This window comes from Limanda limanda, chromosome 8 (assembly GCF_963576545.1).
Source record: "Limanda limanda chromosome 8, fLimLim1.1, whole genome shotgun sequence".
In the NCBI taxonomy this organism is placed as follows: domain Eukaryota; kingdom Metazoa; phylum Chordata; class Actinopteri; order Pleuronectiformes; family Pleuronectidae; genus Limanda; species Limanda limanda.
In genome coordinates, this window is record NC_083643.1 from 26,289,789 (window position 1) to 26,306,711 (window position 16,923).

At 41.6% G+C, this 16,923-nt stretch overlaps 1 protein-coding gene across 1 annotated transcript; it reads left to right on the forward strand.

Moving 5' to 3' along the window:
* The first annotated feature begins 14,499 nt into the window (after positions 1-14,499).
* LOC133009166 (uncharacterized) lies at positions 14,500-16,692 on the forward strand. The gene is made up of 4 exons (XM_061076578.1): positions 14,500-14,771; positions 14,877-15,249; positions 15,584-15,721; positions 16,311-16,692. Exons 1-4 carry the CDS (start codon positions 14,713-14,715, stop codon positions 16,578-16,580), a joined length of 840 nt encoding a protein of 279 aa, XP_060932561.1. The 5' UTR covers positions 14,500-14,712; the 3' UTR covers positions 16,581-16,692.
* The last annotated feature ends 231 nt before the right edge of the window (positions 16,693-16,923 follow it).

Here is a 16,923-nt window from a genome sequence, read left to right on the forward strand (position 1 = left end):
TTTTCTTTTCTATTTGTTCATTTTATAATTCCTATTAAACTTCAAAATGTCTGATAGAGACGTTTTATTGGAGGCAATTTCCCTCCTCTGCAAAGCCACTTTCACATCTCTTCAAGGTCCAAAACTTGTGGCTGGATCACGCTCAAATTTCGGCATTAATGATTTCATATCTGCTCTCATGGGAAGGTACTGTAAAGAGCTCTCATTCTATTATTATTTTGTTAATTTTATATCCTTTTCTCATTTCTTCTCGCTGAATTAATAGGAAGTCTGTTGCAAACGCCTGCATCTTCTCTTACCCTGTCAAATATGTGCCATGTTATTTTTTCTTTGTTTTTCTGTCTCCACAAAGGTCTCCTCTTCAATCAGCGTTGAGATGAAGTTATTGGTTATTGATGAAGAAGAATTCTTCGATCCTAAGTTTGACTTTGATTTCACTGATTTGAAAGACACAAAGAAATATCACAGAGGAGGGGAGGTGTATGAGCGCCCCTGTGGTTGGAAAACGTTACGCTCTTAAGGTGAATTTAATAAAACTCTATATGCAGTCTAAATTCATACTGGACTTTTACAGAACTTTTCTCAGTGTCATCCAGACTGACTGGACAGAGAAGACACTTTAGAACCATCCTTTTCCTGTTTTGACCAACAAAACAGGAAAAGGGGGGGGGGGGGATTTCCTATATAGGAAATAACTTTGGAAATAACTTTGGTTTCACTTTCAAAGCCTTGGCTGATCTTTCTGTCGCTTACAATGACTGTGTACTCTCGATGTGAAATCTCAGAAAGTGCCAACCAGGGTCGGGTTTGGATTTTTTTTTTTAACGTCCCTATCATTTTGTCATGAGTAATTTAATTAATTTGTTTACAATAATTTAGGCTATTCTATTCCAGATACATTTTTCTAAATAAAGTTTTGAAAAACTTGCATATATTAAAACACTTTGAAATAACAGACTGCCTTAGGAATACATCCACAAAGTGTCAAAATAAAGATGTGCCCTTTTCAAAAGTGTTTCAAAGTTTCAGAACATTTAATCAACGTATGTGCACCAGTTTTTGGGTTCAACATTTGCAAAGCTCGAGACCTGTAAATACAAATTGAAAGTGTTGCTCAAAGTGTTGCTGAAAGAAAACTCAAATGTAAAATAATGTTTGCAGAGATCAAACCATTCTGCAAGTCTTCAAAACTTTTCAAAAGTTTCAATCATGAAAAACCTTTTTAGGGCCTGAGCACTTACAGGCACTGACAGACAGTGCGGCCCTATTGAAATTGTAAGGATTATTATTATTTTTCAGGAAACTGAATTGTCTTTTTGAGGGCTTTAACATGCTCACATTCTTACCAAGAGACCCCTGGAACGCGTTCACATTGACCAATCTTCACAAAAATCGATACACAGGTATATCATGACCAGACAAACAAAAAAGTCCAGGTGCAATTGGAAAAACGCAACAGGAAGCCTGTTATTTTGCATTTAGTGGCCATATTTTACTTTGAGGTACTTGTACTTCTTATTATTACATTTCAAGTTTTTTAAATGAAAAGTTTCAACCTTTCAAAGCCTAAATCATTAATACAAATTTGCTAAACATTTGCTAAATCTATCCCAGAGTTACCCAAGTAAAAAAACTAAATTTTGTTGCTTTTATAACTTAGTGATAAGTCAAAACTATTGAGACCACCAGGGTTTAATGGTGGTGCTTATTGGTACATTATGATGATCAGGACGATATTGACAAGTCAGAAAAAATGCAGGACCTCATACAGTGGCTTCAGGAAGTGTTAAGACTCTGACTGTTCTCGTCGTAGACCAGACGCTCGGTCCATGATATCTTTATGGATCTGTGCTATGACCTTGGTTGCTCGGACAACTGTCAACTGGGCCAGCTGGAACCTATCTGTATCTTCGCAGCTATGCTTGACCTGGACAATGAGCTATTGCATATATAGTGAGCTGTGGAAATACTCCCTATGAAGCCAATATGAAGAAATATTTACACTAGACTAGAAAAACTGAAACTATTTTGGTTTCATCTGACCATATGACATTCTCCCAATCCTCTTCTGGATCATCCAAATGCTCTCTAGACGGGCCTGGGGCCTCATTTATAACCGTTGCGTACGCACAAAACGGGCCTGAAACGTGCGCACGCCACTTCTCACGCCAACGTTGGGATTTATAAAAACAAACTTGACGGGAAAATGTGCGTATTTCTACGCAAACTTAGACCCTCCCGTACGAGCGTTTTGGGGAGACGGGAAAACGGCGACACAGACGTGAGGTGGTGAACTGCAGCAGATTATTGATCCAATTCATCATTTACATTAAAACCAACAGTTTTTCTCGCGAGACGTATCTGCTCCACATGAGCCTTTTAATTAAAAAAATATAAAACAACTTTAAGCAAATAAGGTTCAGATTCGATTTAACGGCAGAGTTACAGAGCCGAGTCATTAATAGGTTTTAATAATATCTTCTAACACTGTGCGTGTATCATCAGATCGCTGCAGTGAACGGGACTGAGCCAGAGAGCACAGAGCACAGAGCACACAGGGCACAGAGCGCACTGGAGATTACTTATAAGAAATGAGGAAACTTTCCAAATAATATCCCAGAGGAGGTGAGGATCCATTGATGTGAGGGAATCGGTCCGATGCTTTAAATAAATAAATACTGCCGTGACACCGGTGCGGGGTTCTGCTCGATGTGTGCATGTGAATGGAAGACGAGGAGGAAGCGAGGCTTCAGCGATTTCTGATCTCACACAGTGTGTTATCCACAGCAGCAGAGTATCAGTGTATTTGCTTTATTAGTGACATCGCTGCTGTCCCATAAAGTCGCTCTTCACCTCCACCTCACAAACAAACACCTCGATGTCAGTGTCATAAAGTTTCACTTCCTCTTCACATCGCTTGATGTGGTGACTCCGTCAGGACTCACGGTGGAAACCCATTGGTCAGCAGCATCATTTAATATTCACGCCGTGCTTTGCGTTGACCATTTATGGTGGAAAGTGGGCGTGTGGAGGGCGGATTTGGAGGCAGATCCACGTACGAACGTTTCCAAGTGGACTGTGATTTTTAAAGCGAACATTCCGTTCAGGTGTACGTGCGCACGTTTTTATAAATCGGAATTATCTTTTGCGTACGCCATTTCCGGATTTTGTACGTACTACACTTTTAGTATGAATCCCATGCACTCTTTTATAAATGAGGCCCCTGGACATGTACTGGCTTAAGCAGGGGGACAATTCTGGCACTGCAGGATTTGAGTCCCTGGCGGCGTAGTGTGTTACTGATTGTAGCCTTTGTTACTTTGGTCCCAGCTCTCTGCAGGTCATTCACTAGGTCCCCCCGTGTGGTTCTGGGATTTTTTTGTTTACCGTTCTTGTGATCATTTTGACCCCACGGGGTGAGATCTTGCGTGGAGCCCCAGATCGAGGGAGATTATCAGTGGTCTTGTATGTCTTCTATTTTCTAATAATTGCTCCCACAGTTGATTTCTTCACACCAAGCTGCTTACCTAATGCAGATTCAGTCTACCCAGCATGGTGCAGGTCTACAATTTTGTTTCTGGTGTCGTTTGACAGCTCTTTGGTCTTGGCCATAGTGGAGTTTGGAGTGTGACTGTTTGAGGTTGTGGACAGGTGTCTTTTATACCGATAACGAGTTCAAACAGGTGCCATTAATACAGGTAACGAGTGGAGGACAGAGGAGCCTCTTAAAGAAGAAGTTACAGGTTTGTGAGATCCAGAATTCTTGCTTGTTTGTAGGTGACCAAATACTTATTTTACCGAGGAATTTACCAATTAATTCATTAAAAATCCTACAATGTGATTTCCTGGATTATTTCCCCCCATTCTGTCTCTCATAGTTGAAGTGTACCTATGATGAAAATTACAGGCATCCAGTGGCGTTTCTACCTAAGGGGCAGGTGGGGCAGTGCCCCCCCTGGTGGCGCTGGTGTGCACAAAGCTAAATACTGCATATCTGAACTTTGTGGCAAAAATATATTTTATTTTATTTTATATGCAAAAAGAGTGAATGTGTGTGTGAATAAACGAGACCCACAAGCATTATAGTCTTGTTTTGGTGTAATTTGATTCGTGTGTGTTTCTGTCTGTGAGTTTGATTTGTGAAACGCTTCTTTCTTGCCGTACGTCTCTGGTGTGGGCACACAGGGGAAGCTGCAGACCAGTGCTATGGGAGCACCAATCAGCGTGAAGCGTGCAGACCAGTGCCATGGGAGCACCAATCAGCGTGAAGCACACAGGCCACTGTTAACATTGCAAGGTTGTGATTAAGCAGATGAGCCCCACGACGTTCCCAGAGAGCTACTCGCTCCAGCGTCAGCGTCACCCGGAAACAGGCTGACGCTCCGGTTCGACGTCACCTGAGCTAACAGGCTGCCTCGGCAGTGAACACCAACCGGGTCTGTGGACAGGTTCACTCACATCGGATGAATAATACGTTTTGAAGTCCTGCTTGTTCTCCTGGCAGAGAGGCTGAAGACGTGTGAGCTCCCGTTTCTGAGGTTAGTCAAGTTTAGTATTGTATTAATCTGTAATTAGTGATTCAAAGGGACGTGTACCTGCCTGGTGGTTAGCTTAGCTCGGCGGCTAGCCCGCAGTCAGGCTACATGATCCGGTCCACCCAGCAGAGAGAAGCATTAGTTTATGAGGATGAGTCGTTGGAGAATAAGCTTTGCAATACTAATAATGTGGAAGAACTCCATACAGTAAATGCATTGTCTTGGTAGTGCACAGTTTAATCCAAAACCATATTCAAAATCAGTAGTTGAATATCCACAGAAAATAAAGATACAAACTTTGTGTAACACTTCCTCTACAATAATGCCATATTTTATGTTTCCTATCATTTTATTAGGAACGGACGAGCCTGAAGGACACAGCTGTGCTGACCGTGTTCTGTCTCTTATGGCAAAGAAGAAAAAGAAAACACTGGGTTCTTATCTAACGTATCAAATCCAGGGCTCCAGACTAACTTTTTGGCTTAGGAGCACTGTGCTCCTAACCCAGAAAAATTGGGAGCACCAGCAAAAATCTAGGCGCACCACTATAAAACGTTGGCCAAACCAAGTAATACTACTATTGATCAATGTTAACAACCTGGAATAACATGTTTGAACAGATTATAAAAGGTAAGGCATGACCTTGCTTAGATAAAGGCCTACATTGATAGGTGGAAAATAATTGCACGGTATTTTAGGTGGTTTAGATGGTAGGGGAAGTAGGACAAATCACACCATTTGTTTTAACCAAATTCTTTATTACTCAGACTGCTCTTGTACCTGCAGTCAACTGTTGAAAAATAAATAACAAGAATATTATAACATTAAGAAACCATGGTGACACTCACAGATCAGGATTGATTTTGACATTAATAGCTATAAATATAATCGGTATATTACGGTCATGATCAGTAGAACAACATATTACCAGAGGTGGGACCAAGTCATTTGTTTGCAAGTTCCAAGTAAGTCTCAAGTCTATGCCCTCAAGTCCCGAGTCAAGTCCCAAGTCAAGACAGGCAAGTCCCGAGTCAAGTCCAAAGTCAAGACTGACAAGTCTCAAGTCAAGTCCAAGTCCTGCAGTTTGAGTTTTGAGTCCTTTCAAGTCCTTTTGATCACAGAGTCATAATATATTTACACAGATCATGTATGCTTTTAAAATCTGTATTTATTTATTAAAACAAGTGCAATTGAAATTGCACTTGCGGGGGCCGCTCCTATGCAGTGCAAAAAAGGACAACGGCTCATAAATCCAATCCAAAAACAGTTATTTTTTAATTAAAGGAGATCTTTACAAATTTAAGTGCAATGACATTAAACATGTCAAACATTAAACATTCAACATGTCAACACAACATTTAAGAACTTTTGGGAGTACATGTCAAGACATGAACCACATGACAGCTAAAATAAAAAGTTAAAATGCCGCTGCCCCACTGAATATTTAAACTTTTGGTTAAACTTTGGTCCACCTTTCGAGCACTAGTCTACAAACATCTTGTTGAGTTTGAGCAGCAGCTGATTCTCAAGGTGAGTAGAGCTCATCTGGGCTCACTTTGCATTGAACAGCAATCCAGCACAGCTGAAGAGTCACCCGCAGGTGGCTGAGGCAGGTATGCCAGTAGGCTATTGAGTTTCAGGCAGTGTTGTGCATGAACGCGTTCAAAAGAACGCGTTCATTGAACACGTTCATTTTTATGAGAACATTGAACTAAACGCAACTTAATGACAAATAATGAATTTGAACGGTAAACACGTTCATATTATCTGAGGTCAAGCTGAAACGTTACGTAATGTTTTCCTTCTCCTGAGGAGAGACGCTGTCTAAAACGAATGCTTGCACCATGTTGTTGTGATCGTTGTTGTGTTTATTTGAAAAGAAATGCAGTCTTAAAGGGCAAAAATACCGTCTGAAAGTTGCAATTCCGTTTTTCAACTTTTTTTTGTTGAGGGGGGGGGGCTCTTGCATAGAGCGCCAAATATGCTAGGACCGCCCCTGTGTAGCGCAGTGATTCTCTGTATGGTGCGCCCCTCCGGTGCGGCGCGGAGGCATAACAGGCTGGCGACCGGGAGGAGAAAATGCGAGGCGGATCTAATATTACAGCCGAACTAATGTTTTGACGTCCGCACTCTTTAACGGCGGAGCAGTAAACAAACAAACAAATCGCTCTTTCGCCGTAGCCAGGGGTCTGCAGCCCGCGGCTCTGCAGCCCCTCCGCAGTGGATCCCTGTGCAGTGTTGTGCATGTCGCGCATATTTTTCGCAAGCAGTGAACTTTACGATCAGTTTTCATGTTGAATGTGCACGTTAGGGAACGTCATCCACTCCATGCAGCATCTACCACTGCGGTGAGAATTGCCTTGCCTTTCGTTACTTTACACCCCTGACGCAGACATACACAATGAAAGAAACAGAGCGTTCCTTAATAACATACTTTTTAATCTTTGGGTTTTGGGGAAAGGAGCAAGTCTTATCAAGTCAAAAGGCTCAAGTCCAAGTGAAGTCACGAGTCATTGATGTCCAAGTCGAGTTGCAAGTCTCTTTACATTTTGTCAAGTCGAGTCTAAAGTCATCAAATTCATGACTCGAGTCTGACTCGAGTCCAAGTCATGTGACTCGAGTCCACACCTCTGCATATTACTATCTACTACATGTGCCATAGTGTTACAACACTATATATATAATGTCCTTTAAGTTTCTTACTTACTCAACATCATACATGTACATAAGAAAAAACAACAACGTTAACAGTCAGCTCATTAGACAGGGCAGGGACGGCTGAACTCCGGTCTCCTGGCTCTACGGCCGGCTCTGATCCACTTCATTACAGAAGGAAGTGGATCAAAGTCCTCCAGTGAAGGACCATCCGCAGAGATGCGGATTAAATCCTCCACGGTGCCCACACCCATGCTGGCTCTAGTGGAGCTCTTGATTCGTCTCTGAATTATGGATCGGTGCGCTGCTAGCGCTGCCAGCGATAGCGCTTCCGGGTTCTGTGTAAGCGGGCGAGTGACAGCAACTATCATTCTATCGCTTGTGTCAGAGTAGTTTATTTGATCGCTTGTTTCTGTCAGGGGACTAGTTTTCGCCAGCGCGGCGTGGATCTTATTATGTCTAGCGCTCATACCAGCTTAAGGCGCACACCTGAAATTTTTGCTTATATTTATAGGCGCACGCGTGCGACCTTGATTTCAAATCAAGTCGCACGGCCAAAATTCCAGTCGCATATGCGACCAGATCAGTCGCAGTCACGAGCCCTGAAATCAGAAAGCAAAAGATAAACATTGTTCTAATAAGTGTTCATTTGAATATATAATGAAAATAGATGTAAACTATTTTATCCATGACACTTAGCAATGACTGCCAACTCTAAACAGTTGCAGGCCTTCTTAAGTAAGGGAGGAAAACACAAAGTGTTGTGCAGATGAAGCTGATGCATGTCGCCTCATGTTGATAATAATAAATTCTGCAAGTTATTTGAGCTATGTGTCTGTCTAATCTTTTTACTTTGTTGCAATCATTTTACTTAAAGGGACTCTTACCTTTGTTGCATTTGAGAATTACAGCACATTCAAATCATCCCGCCTTCCTCCAATGCCCCACCCCCTCGTTCCCATCCGCGGTGTTTTTTTGAAGAAACTTTATTTACAAGCAGACTTACTACCTACTGCCTCCGCGCACGCACGTGAGTTTTTGTTTACCAAAGCAATGGATTCGGTAAGTTATATACATTTACATTCACATGCCTTGATGACGCGGGCCCGAATGCGCCACAAGAAGCAGACGGAAAACCTGCATGTCCATGCAGCAAACAGACAGGTCTGTCGGCCAATAAGGTCCTTCGGTCCGAAGAATTTTATTGGTTGAAGTTTTCACTAAATATTATGAGAGTGAAATAATTGTTTGTTTTTACTCCTGGTGGGTCTGTCTTGCATTTTAGAGTGTCATTACCTTATTAATACCAATTTAACCTTATCCAAAAAAGTGTAAAAATGCAACAAAGGTAAGAGTCCCTTTAAATGCTGTATTATAGGCAACATCTTTGTGTCGGGCTGAGCGCTAAAGCATGTGAAATGTATTTGAAATAGGATTTCTGCTGCCTGCTGGCACTCAAAATGCAGCCCATAATATATCTTACTGGTGGTCTATATAGGCCTACTGCTTATAATAATCAGCTACCTCTATTTTTGTGACGGTGACATGACGTCATACAAAATTGCCCCACCAGAAATTTCAGGCTAAAATCGCCACTGCAGGCATCACTCATATTTTTAAGTGGGAGAACTTGCACAATTGGTGGCTGACTAAATACTTTTTTGCCCCACTGTATATCAACTATGGATCCTTGATGACGCACTGTTGTCATGTTCACTGGACCGATCTTGGAAAATCCAAAGTCTGTCAATTTGATATGACCTGTGGGGCTGATCAACATGCTACAAAGGAAGCAAGCAGAATATTTTTGATTGAAGTGACCTGAAGCATGTAGTAAAAATTGTTTAAAAAATAGATGAAATAAAAATTAAATCTGTCTTTCACTTATGTTATCCTACTCACAAAAACACAAAGCAAACCAAGAGGCAACCAACATCTCTGGGTCATCAGAAACTATCCAAAGCATGTGATGTGAACACTTTGTCACAGGTGCTGGACAAGTATTGTGAAAATACCTGGCTGGGAACCACGTACTGTAGCACCCAGTCCTGCCCAGGGGAGTGGCCTGTGTCTTACCATGGGACGTCAAAGAAAGGTGCCGACGGCATCATTGAAGATCACTGCGAGGTTTGATTACATATCCATTGTTATCAGTGTGAATGCTTTAGAATCACACATTCACATTATTTATCCCAGTAACTGAATGAATGAGTACTCTTTACTTTTCAGCATATGGAACTTTTGATTTAAATGTCCAGTAAATCAAACCAGCCTCAACTCAGTTTAATAGTTCATCATCCAGACTGCATCTAACATGTGGGCGTAAGTTACCCCCAAAGAGACAGTACGGGGTGTAACTGCTCCAGTACCAAACGTTCCACCTGAGTGGAAGGGATCTCCGGCTGCCAGACCACAGTGCTTATTTTTTTGGAGTAAATAAGGGATGAACACTTCACATTTTATAGCTCCCCGGTGCACAAAATCTGTTCTTTAAAGATTTTTTTTTATTGAGAGGAGATGAAATAAAAATTCATGATTAAAAAGTAAATTTTAAGATACGTTTTCAAAAAGCTCAACTAAAGATGTGTTGTTTCGTTAAAGCAGCTGATCGACCTGAGCTCTCCACTCATCAGGTGGAGTCCAGAAGACAAGAAGGAGAACAACGCTCCGCTCATCAACCTCTCCTTCTGATCCACATCCTCCTGAACACGTGGACCTGCTGGCCTCTGCAGTAAACTGGACTCATCAGGTTTCTGTCTCGAGAAACTCTGATGATGATCCAGTTAAGACAACGACAGAGTTTTGGATCAGGGAAAACTTTACTGAATTCTGAGTATTATGTTTCAAATTAGGAAAATATTCAGAGGATGCTGAAGTTTTTCTGCACCTGACTCTTATTAATGTTTGAATAAATGTTCAGTTTGTCATGGAAATTTATCATGAGATTTGAAATAATGAGTTTCTCAGACCGGAGTTGCCTTAGAGTTATAATTATGAACTCTGCATAGGGTTACACAGCCAGCAACATGGCCCAGAGTACGAGAAGTTAAAAAGAAAGGTTTTTATACAATGTGATGAACAAGAAACAAAAAGATGAATCAAATCCAGCACACAGCTGCACAAATAAATGTCAACAGCAGGTGGAAGACATTGATGTTGTATCAGCTAAGTGCACAGGAGTGCACAGTTCCTGTAATTGTGTGAAGAAAAACAAGTTGTTCACTTTTTATCTTGGCCACAACCAAACACATGTGTGTATCACAATGTGTTTGCATATAAATATGAGCTCTAGGTCCTCGTACAGATCACTGGGTTTCCTTTCCCCCGCAGCAAGAGGACAGGATCTTCGACCCCTCAGTTTCCTTCCAGAAAAGACGCTTCATACCTTCTGTAGGACGAGAGTCTTACCACGGGAGGTTTCAGACAAGAACTCCAGAAAATTTCTGAAGAATAGGGTCCAGAGTTTCTCCTAAGATTTCCCTTTCACATATGAAGATCGCAGCAGGAGATTCTCCAGATGCGTTCACAACAACACTGAAATCTTAGGAACATTCAGGTAAGGGGTGGGAGTCTGGATAGAGCATAGTTCTTCTGAGGAGATCATGTGTTTTTGTTTACAGCAAATCATTGGCCCTCACCCCCAAAAGCTCTGTTAACTGCTTCAATTGTAAATGGTAAATGGTTGTGTAATTACACCGCGTTCCACATTATTATGCAAATCGGATTTAAGGGTCATAAACATTCATTTTTTAGTTTTTGAATTAAACTCATGGATGGTATTGTGTCTCAGGGCTATTTAGATGATTGAAATCAATCTCAGACACCTGTGATAATTAGTTTGCCAGGTGAGCCCAATCAAAGGAAAACTACTTAAGAAGGATGTTCCACATTATTAAGCAAGCTACATGTTTCAGGCAAAATGGGGAAGAAAAAGGATCTCTCTCCTGCTGAAAAGCAGCAAATAGTGCAATACCTTGGTCAAGGTATCACAACATTGGATATTTCCAGAAGAATTGCTCGTGATCATCGGACGGTGAAGAAATTTGTCACTGATTCACAGGACAAGCGGGTTTGTTCAGACAAAGGCAAAATCAGGAAGATTTCTGCCAAACAAATGCGTAGGGTTAAGAGAGCAGCCACTAAAATGCCATTGAATAGCAGCAAACAGGTGTTTGAAGCCGCTGGTGCCTCTGGAGTCCCGCTAACTTCAAGATGTAGGATGCTCAAGAGGTTTGCAAGTGTCCGTAAACCTGTTATCCGGCCACCCCTAAACCAAGCTCACAAGCAAAAAAGGTTGCAGTGGGCTCAGGACTACATGAAGACTAACTTCCAAACTGTGCTGTTTACGGATGAGTGCCGTGCATCCCTTGATGGTCCTGATGGATGGAGTAGAGGATGGTTGGTGAATGGCCACCATGTCCCAACAAGGCTGAGACGTCAACAAGGAGGTGGCGGAGTCATGTTTTGGGCCGGAATCATGGGGAGAGAGCTGGTCGGCCCCTTCAGGGTCCCTGACGGTGTGAAAATGAACTCGGCAAAGTACGTAGAGTTTCTGACTGACCACTTTCTTCCGTGGTACAAAAAGAAGAACCGTGCCTTCCGAAGCAAAATCGTATTCATGCATGACAATGCACCATCTCATGCTGCAAAGAATACCTCTGGGGCATTGGCTGCTATGGGCATAATCAATCAATCAATCAAGTTTTATTTGTATAGCCCACATTCACAAATAACAATTCGTCTCATGGGGCTTTAACATTGTGTGACATCCTCTGTCCTTAACCCTCAACAAGAGTAAGGAAAAACTACTAAAAACCCTTTTCACAGGTAAAAATATGTAGAAACCTCAGAGAGAGCCACATGTGAGGGATCCCTCTCTCAGGACGGACAGAAGTGCAATAGATGTCAGGTGTAAGAAAACATCATCAGGATTTTTAGCAGCATCCATTAGGCTAAACATTTTTCAATACTATGTGTCAGGCAGTCCCGCTGCAATCACAGTCTCTGGCCAGCAGCAAGACCACGATCCAGCATCAGGATGGGATCCACTATAATCCACAGTCATTGTCCACCGCCGCCAGTTAGAATCCATTATCAGCTGCCGCCTCGGTCGTGGTCCCTCATCATCCGATGCCAACGCGACAAAGGATCCTCCATTACAACGACGATCAGCTGGCACGATACAGAATCCACCGAACTGGATCCACCATTGCGACCTCCGACACGCGATCCACAATCATAATCCATGGTGCGGCCACAGCTGTGGCCCTGCATCCGCGGGCGCTAAGGCACAGAAACTCTGGGAAAAGGGGTCAAGTTAGTAACATGTACTGATCAGATAAGAATTATCTTGATGTGATAAATATGGAGAAAAGGAAGGAGAAGCAGGAAAGAGAAGCTCCGTGTGTCTTGTGTCATAAATTCCCTGTGCGTCTTAGCATCATCAGGGGTTTTTGCCATTTAATCAAATTTGGAACATCGCACAAATTAGCTCTAACTATAAGCTTTATAAAAAAGGAAGGTTTTGAGTCTACTTTTAAACGAACAGAGCGTGTCTGCCTCCCTAACTGAAAGTGAGAGATTATTCCACAGCAGTGGGGCTTGATGGCTAAAAGCTCTGGCTCCTACTCTACTTTTAGAGACTTTAGGGACAACAAGTAAACCTGAGTTCTGGGATCGGAGTGCTCTAGTAGGTTGATATGGAACTAACATCTCTTTAAGGTAAAGAGGTGCCATATCATTAAGGGCCTTGAAGGAGAGAAACTCATGGTGTGGCCCCCATCTTCCCCTGACCTTAACCCTATTGAGAACCTTTGGAGCATCGTCAAGCAAAATATCTATGTGGGTGGAAGGCAGTTCACATCCAAGCAGGTGCTCTGGGAGGCTATTATGGCATCCTGCAAAGGCATTAAATCAGAAACTATCAAAAAACTCACAAGTTCAATGGATGCAAGAATTGTGAAGGTGATATCAAAGAAGGGGTCCTATGTTAACATGTAACTTGACCTGTTAAGATGTTTTTGATTAAAACTTTTTTTGATTTCAGTAAATATGACCTCTTAATGCTGCAAATTCAACAAATGACAATTTTTAGTTATTTACAACCTATAAAATAGCTTGAAACTCTGAAACTCAGAAACTCTGCATAATAATTTGGAACACTGCATTTTGAGTTTTTTATTTTTAAAAAAAATACTGTTATCATTTGGAGGTTTGTTCAATAAAATTTGAATTATACTCTTAACAGTTGATGACTTGAAAATTATACTGATTGGCTGTGCATTACTATTTAGGAAAATCTGAGAAAAGTGTAATTTGCATAATAATGTGGAACGCGGTGTATATAACTCTTTTCTAGTCTTGATGACCACTCAAAGGTCTTTACAGTAGAGTTTTACATTCACCCATTCACACACACACATTAGCAGCACTTTCTGTTCTATGAGGGTCTTCTGTGTGTATGCCACCGCTTTTTCATCCTCAGATATATGTATTCGTTTTGTCTGTGTGTTTATTTATTTCAGTTATACATCTGACGCGTATCAGAAACGTCATCATTAGCCTGAGTTTTTACTCAGGGCCTGGCAGGAGAAACTCTCACTTGGTCAGTTTACCTTGAGTACAGTGCATGTCTGCAAAAAGCTCTATTGTTCCTGCGTTTTTATTGAAAATATTTTTGGGTGAAAAGCAAATGAAACAATAAAGAACTTTAGATTTGTGTAAGACATTTTAATTGTAAGAATAATGTTTCCATTTGAGCTTAAGACAAAAAACATTTAATTAAGACTCTAACAAAATAATCCCCTCTGGTGAATTTCAGTTTACCTGGAGTACAGTGCATGTCTGCAAAAAGCTCTTTTGTTCCTGTTTTTAATATTGAACATATTTTTGGGTGAAAAGCTCATGAAAGACATTTCGATTGTAAGAAAGAGGTTTCCATTTGAGCTTAAGACAAAAAACATTTAATGGTTTGGAAAAAAACTCCCAGGTGAGATTTGTTTGTCATAATCTTGCATAAAAGACTGTGTTTGGGTGAACTGATAAAATGTTTCCACTTGCATACTTCCTACTTGCGTTCGGATGATAATGGTGACAGCCATGAGTAAAAACCCTGATGCAATTTCACGGCAGAGAGGCTTTTTCTCAGAAAAGAAAGTGAAACAGAAGTGCACAGTTCCTGTAATTGTGTGAAGAAAAAAAAGTTGTTCACTTTTTATCTTGGCCACACCCAAACACATGTGTGTATCACAATGTGTTTGCATATAAATAGGAGCTCTAGGTCCTTGTACAGATCACTGGGTTTCCTTATTCCCCGCAGCAAGAGGACAGGAGCTCCGACCCCTCAGTTTCCTTCCAGAAAAGACGCTTCATTCCTTCTGAAGGACGATGGCTCACTTCAAACATGCTTGATAGAAGCATTGCACTGTAGGCTCTGGGAGAACTCTGCAATGGCAACGTGACGTCTGTCCAGCAACAAGCATCACCAGCTTTTTCGCCCAGAGCGAATCATCATGCTGAACCAATGCAGAATCTGTCCATCAAGCTTCTCATCCGGACTGTCATTGATGCAGATGAACACTCGTAATTATTGCAACTTTTCTTACCCTAAATCATGAGATCAGATTTTATTCTGTGAAGTTAGTGAATACATTTTTCTAATGTACAGCTCTTTCCTTCACACTACAGCCAAGTGTCAAGATCCAGCTTCTATAGCAACAAGTCCATCCTGGACACCAGTGGTGGAGCTGCCAGTTACACACCGGACGAGAAGTTTTTTTCTGCCTTTCCCGCACCGGACAAGCCTGTTGTTGCTGCCTTTCCCTCACCGGACAAGCCTGTTGTTGCTGCCTTTCCCTTACCGGACAAGCCGGTTGTTGCTGCCTTTCCCGCACCGGACAAGCCTGTTGTTGCTTTCCCGATTGATATCATTATCGATGAGGAAGAATTCTTTGCCCCAGGGTATGACTATGATTTCACCAAGCTGACTGAGACCAATACCTATTTGAGAGGTGAAGAGAAGTACGAGCGTCCATGTGGTTGGTACCGATTTGGACTCAAGGTGGGTGTGTCTTTGTTAAAGTTGACTTGTAATTTCACAACGTCCTTCCAGTTTTTTTGTGAAACTGCTCTTCATAAAATACCATTTAGTGGAAGGGGGAAGAGAAGAGTAATGGGTTGAAACGAAATCTACCAAACTGTCTCCTTTAAGGAACATGATTGAATTTGTTCTTCTCTGGCCCAATGTCCCAATCCTCCAACAAGTTTGGTGCAAATCTGTCCTTCACTTTTGATGTAATCCTGCTCACAAAAACACAAAGCAAACCAAGAGGCAACAAACATCTCTGCTTCATCAGAAACTATCCAAAGCAAGTGATGTGAACTCTTTGTCACAGGTGCTGGACAAGTATCCTGGGACAACCTGGCTGGGAACCACGCACCGTAGCACCCAGTCAAGCCCAGGGGAGTGGCCTGTGTCTTACCATGGGACGTCAAATACAGGTGCCAGCGACATCATCGGAGATCACTACGAGGTTTGATTACATATCCATTGATATCAGTGTGAATGCTGTAGAATCACACATTTACATGATTTATCCCAGTAACTGACTGAATGAGTACTTTTCAGCCTATGGAACTTTTGATTTAAATGTCCAGTAATTCAAACTAGCTCTGATATTTCTGCCTCAACTCAGTTTAATAGGATGCAAATTAAAATTTATGCTCAGAGCAAATTGAATTTAAAAGACATACACACTGATTTTGAGTTTTACATTTAATTTCAACATGTCCTGACTGAAGCCTCCCTCTTATAACAGATTTCAAACCACAAAATGTAAAATGATCTCCTGTTTTTTTACCTTTTTTATTTAAGAGTGACAAATATCATTAGAAAGCTAAAAACTAAATGCAACCCATAACAAAAACATTGAAGGCCAGATAGCAAGAGGAAAAAGACCACGATGTGATTACTGTCAACGTGCCTAAGAGAATAACACACTGTATTTCAATAATGCTACTGTAATACAATAATTGTTGTAATTGTTAGAATTATTGTTATAAATGTTATTGTACAAATTCCATGAATGTTAATAAATTCTAATTCCTACTTCTATTTAACAGCCAGGATCAGGGCAGTCCTATGGCAGGGGGATTTACTCCACACCGGACATAAGTGTAGCGGACCACTACGCCAAAAGGTTCATCTCCAGGAAGGATGGCAAGACGTACAAAGTGGCTCTGCAGAATCGAAACAACCCTGAGTACAGAGAGAAGTACAATAACGACCTCTACTGGCTGGTCCCCATTCCACAGGGAACATCAAAAGATAAAGAGCATGAGCTGGTAGAGAGGGCCATCCGTCCTTATGGCCTTCTGCTGAAAGAGGTCTAACAGAGGAAGATCTCTCTCTCTCTCTCTCACTCACTCACTCACTCACTCACTCACTCACTCACTCACTCACTCACTCACTCACTCACTCACTCACTCACTCACTCACTCACTCACTCACTCACTCACACACACACACACACACACACACACACACACACACACACACACACACACACACACACACACACACACACACACACACACTGTTGTTGGGCTGTGAAACAATTCCTGTCTTTTATAGTGTAATACGAACAAAGTATTCCGTTACTGTCACATGTCATTGGCATATCAAGATTAATATGGAAAATATTATCTCATCTGTATGTGTGCTTTCTAGACGAAT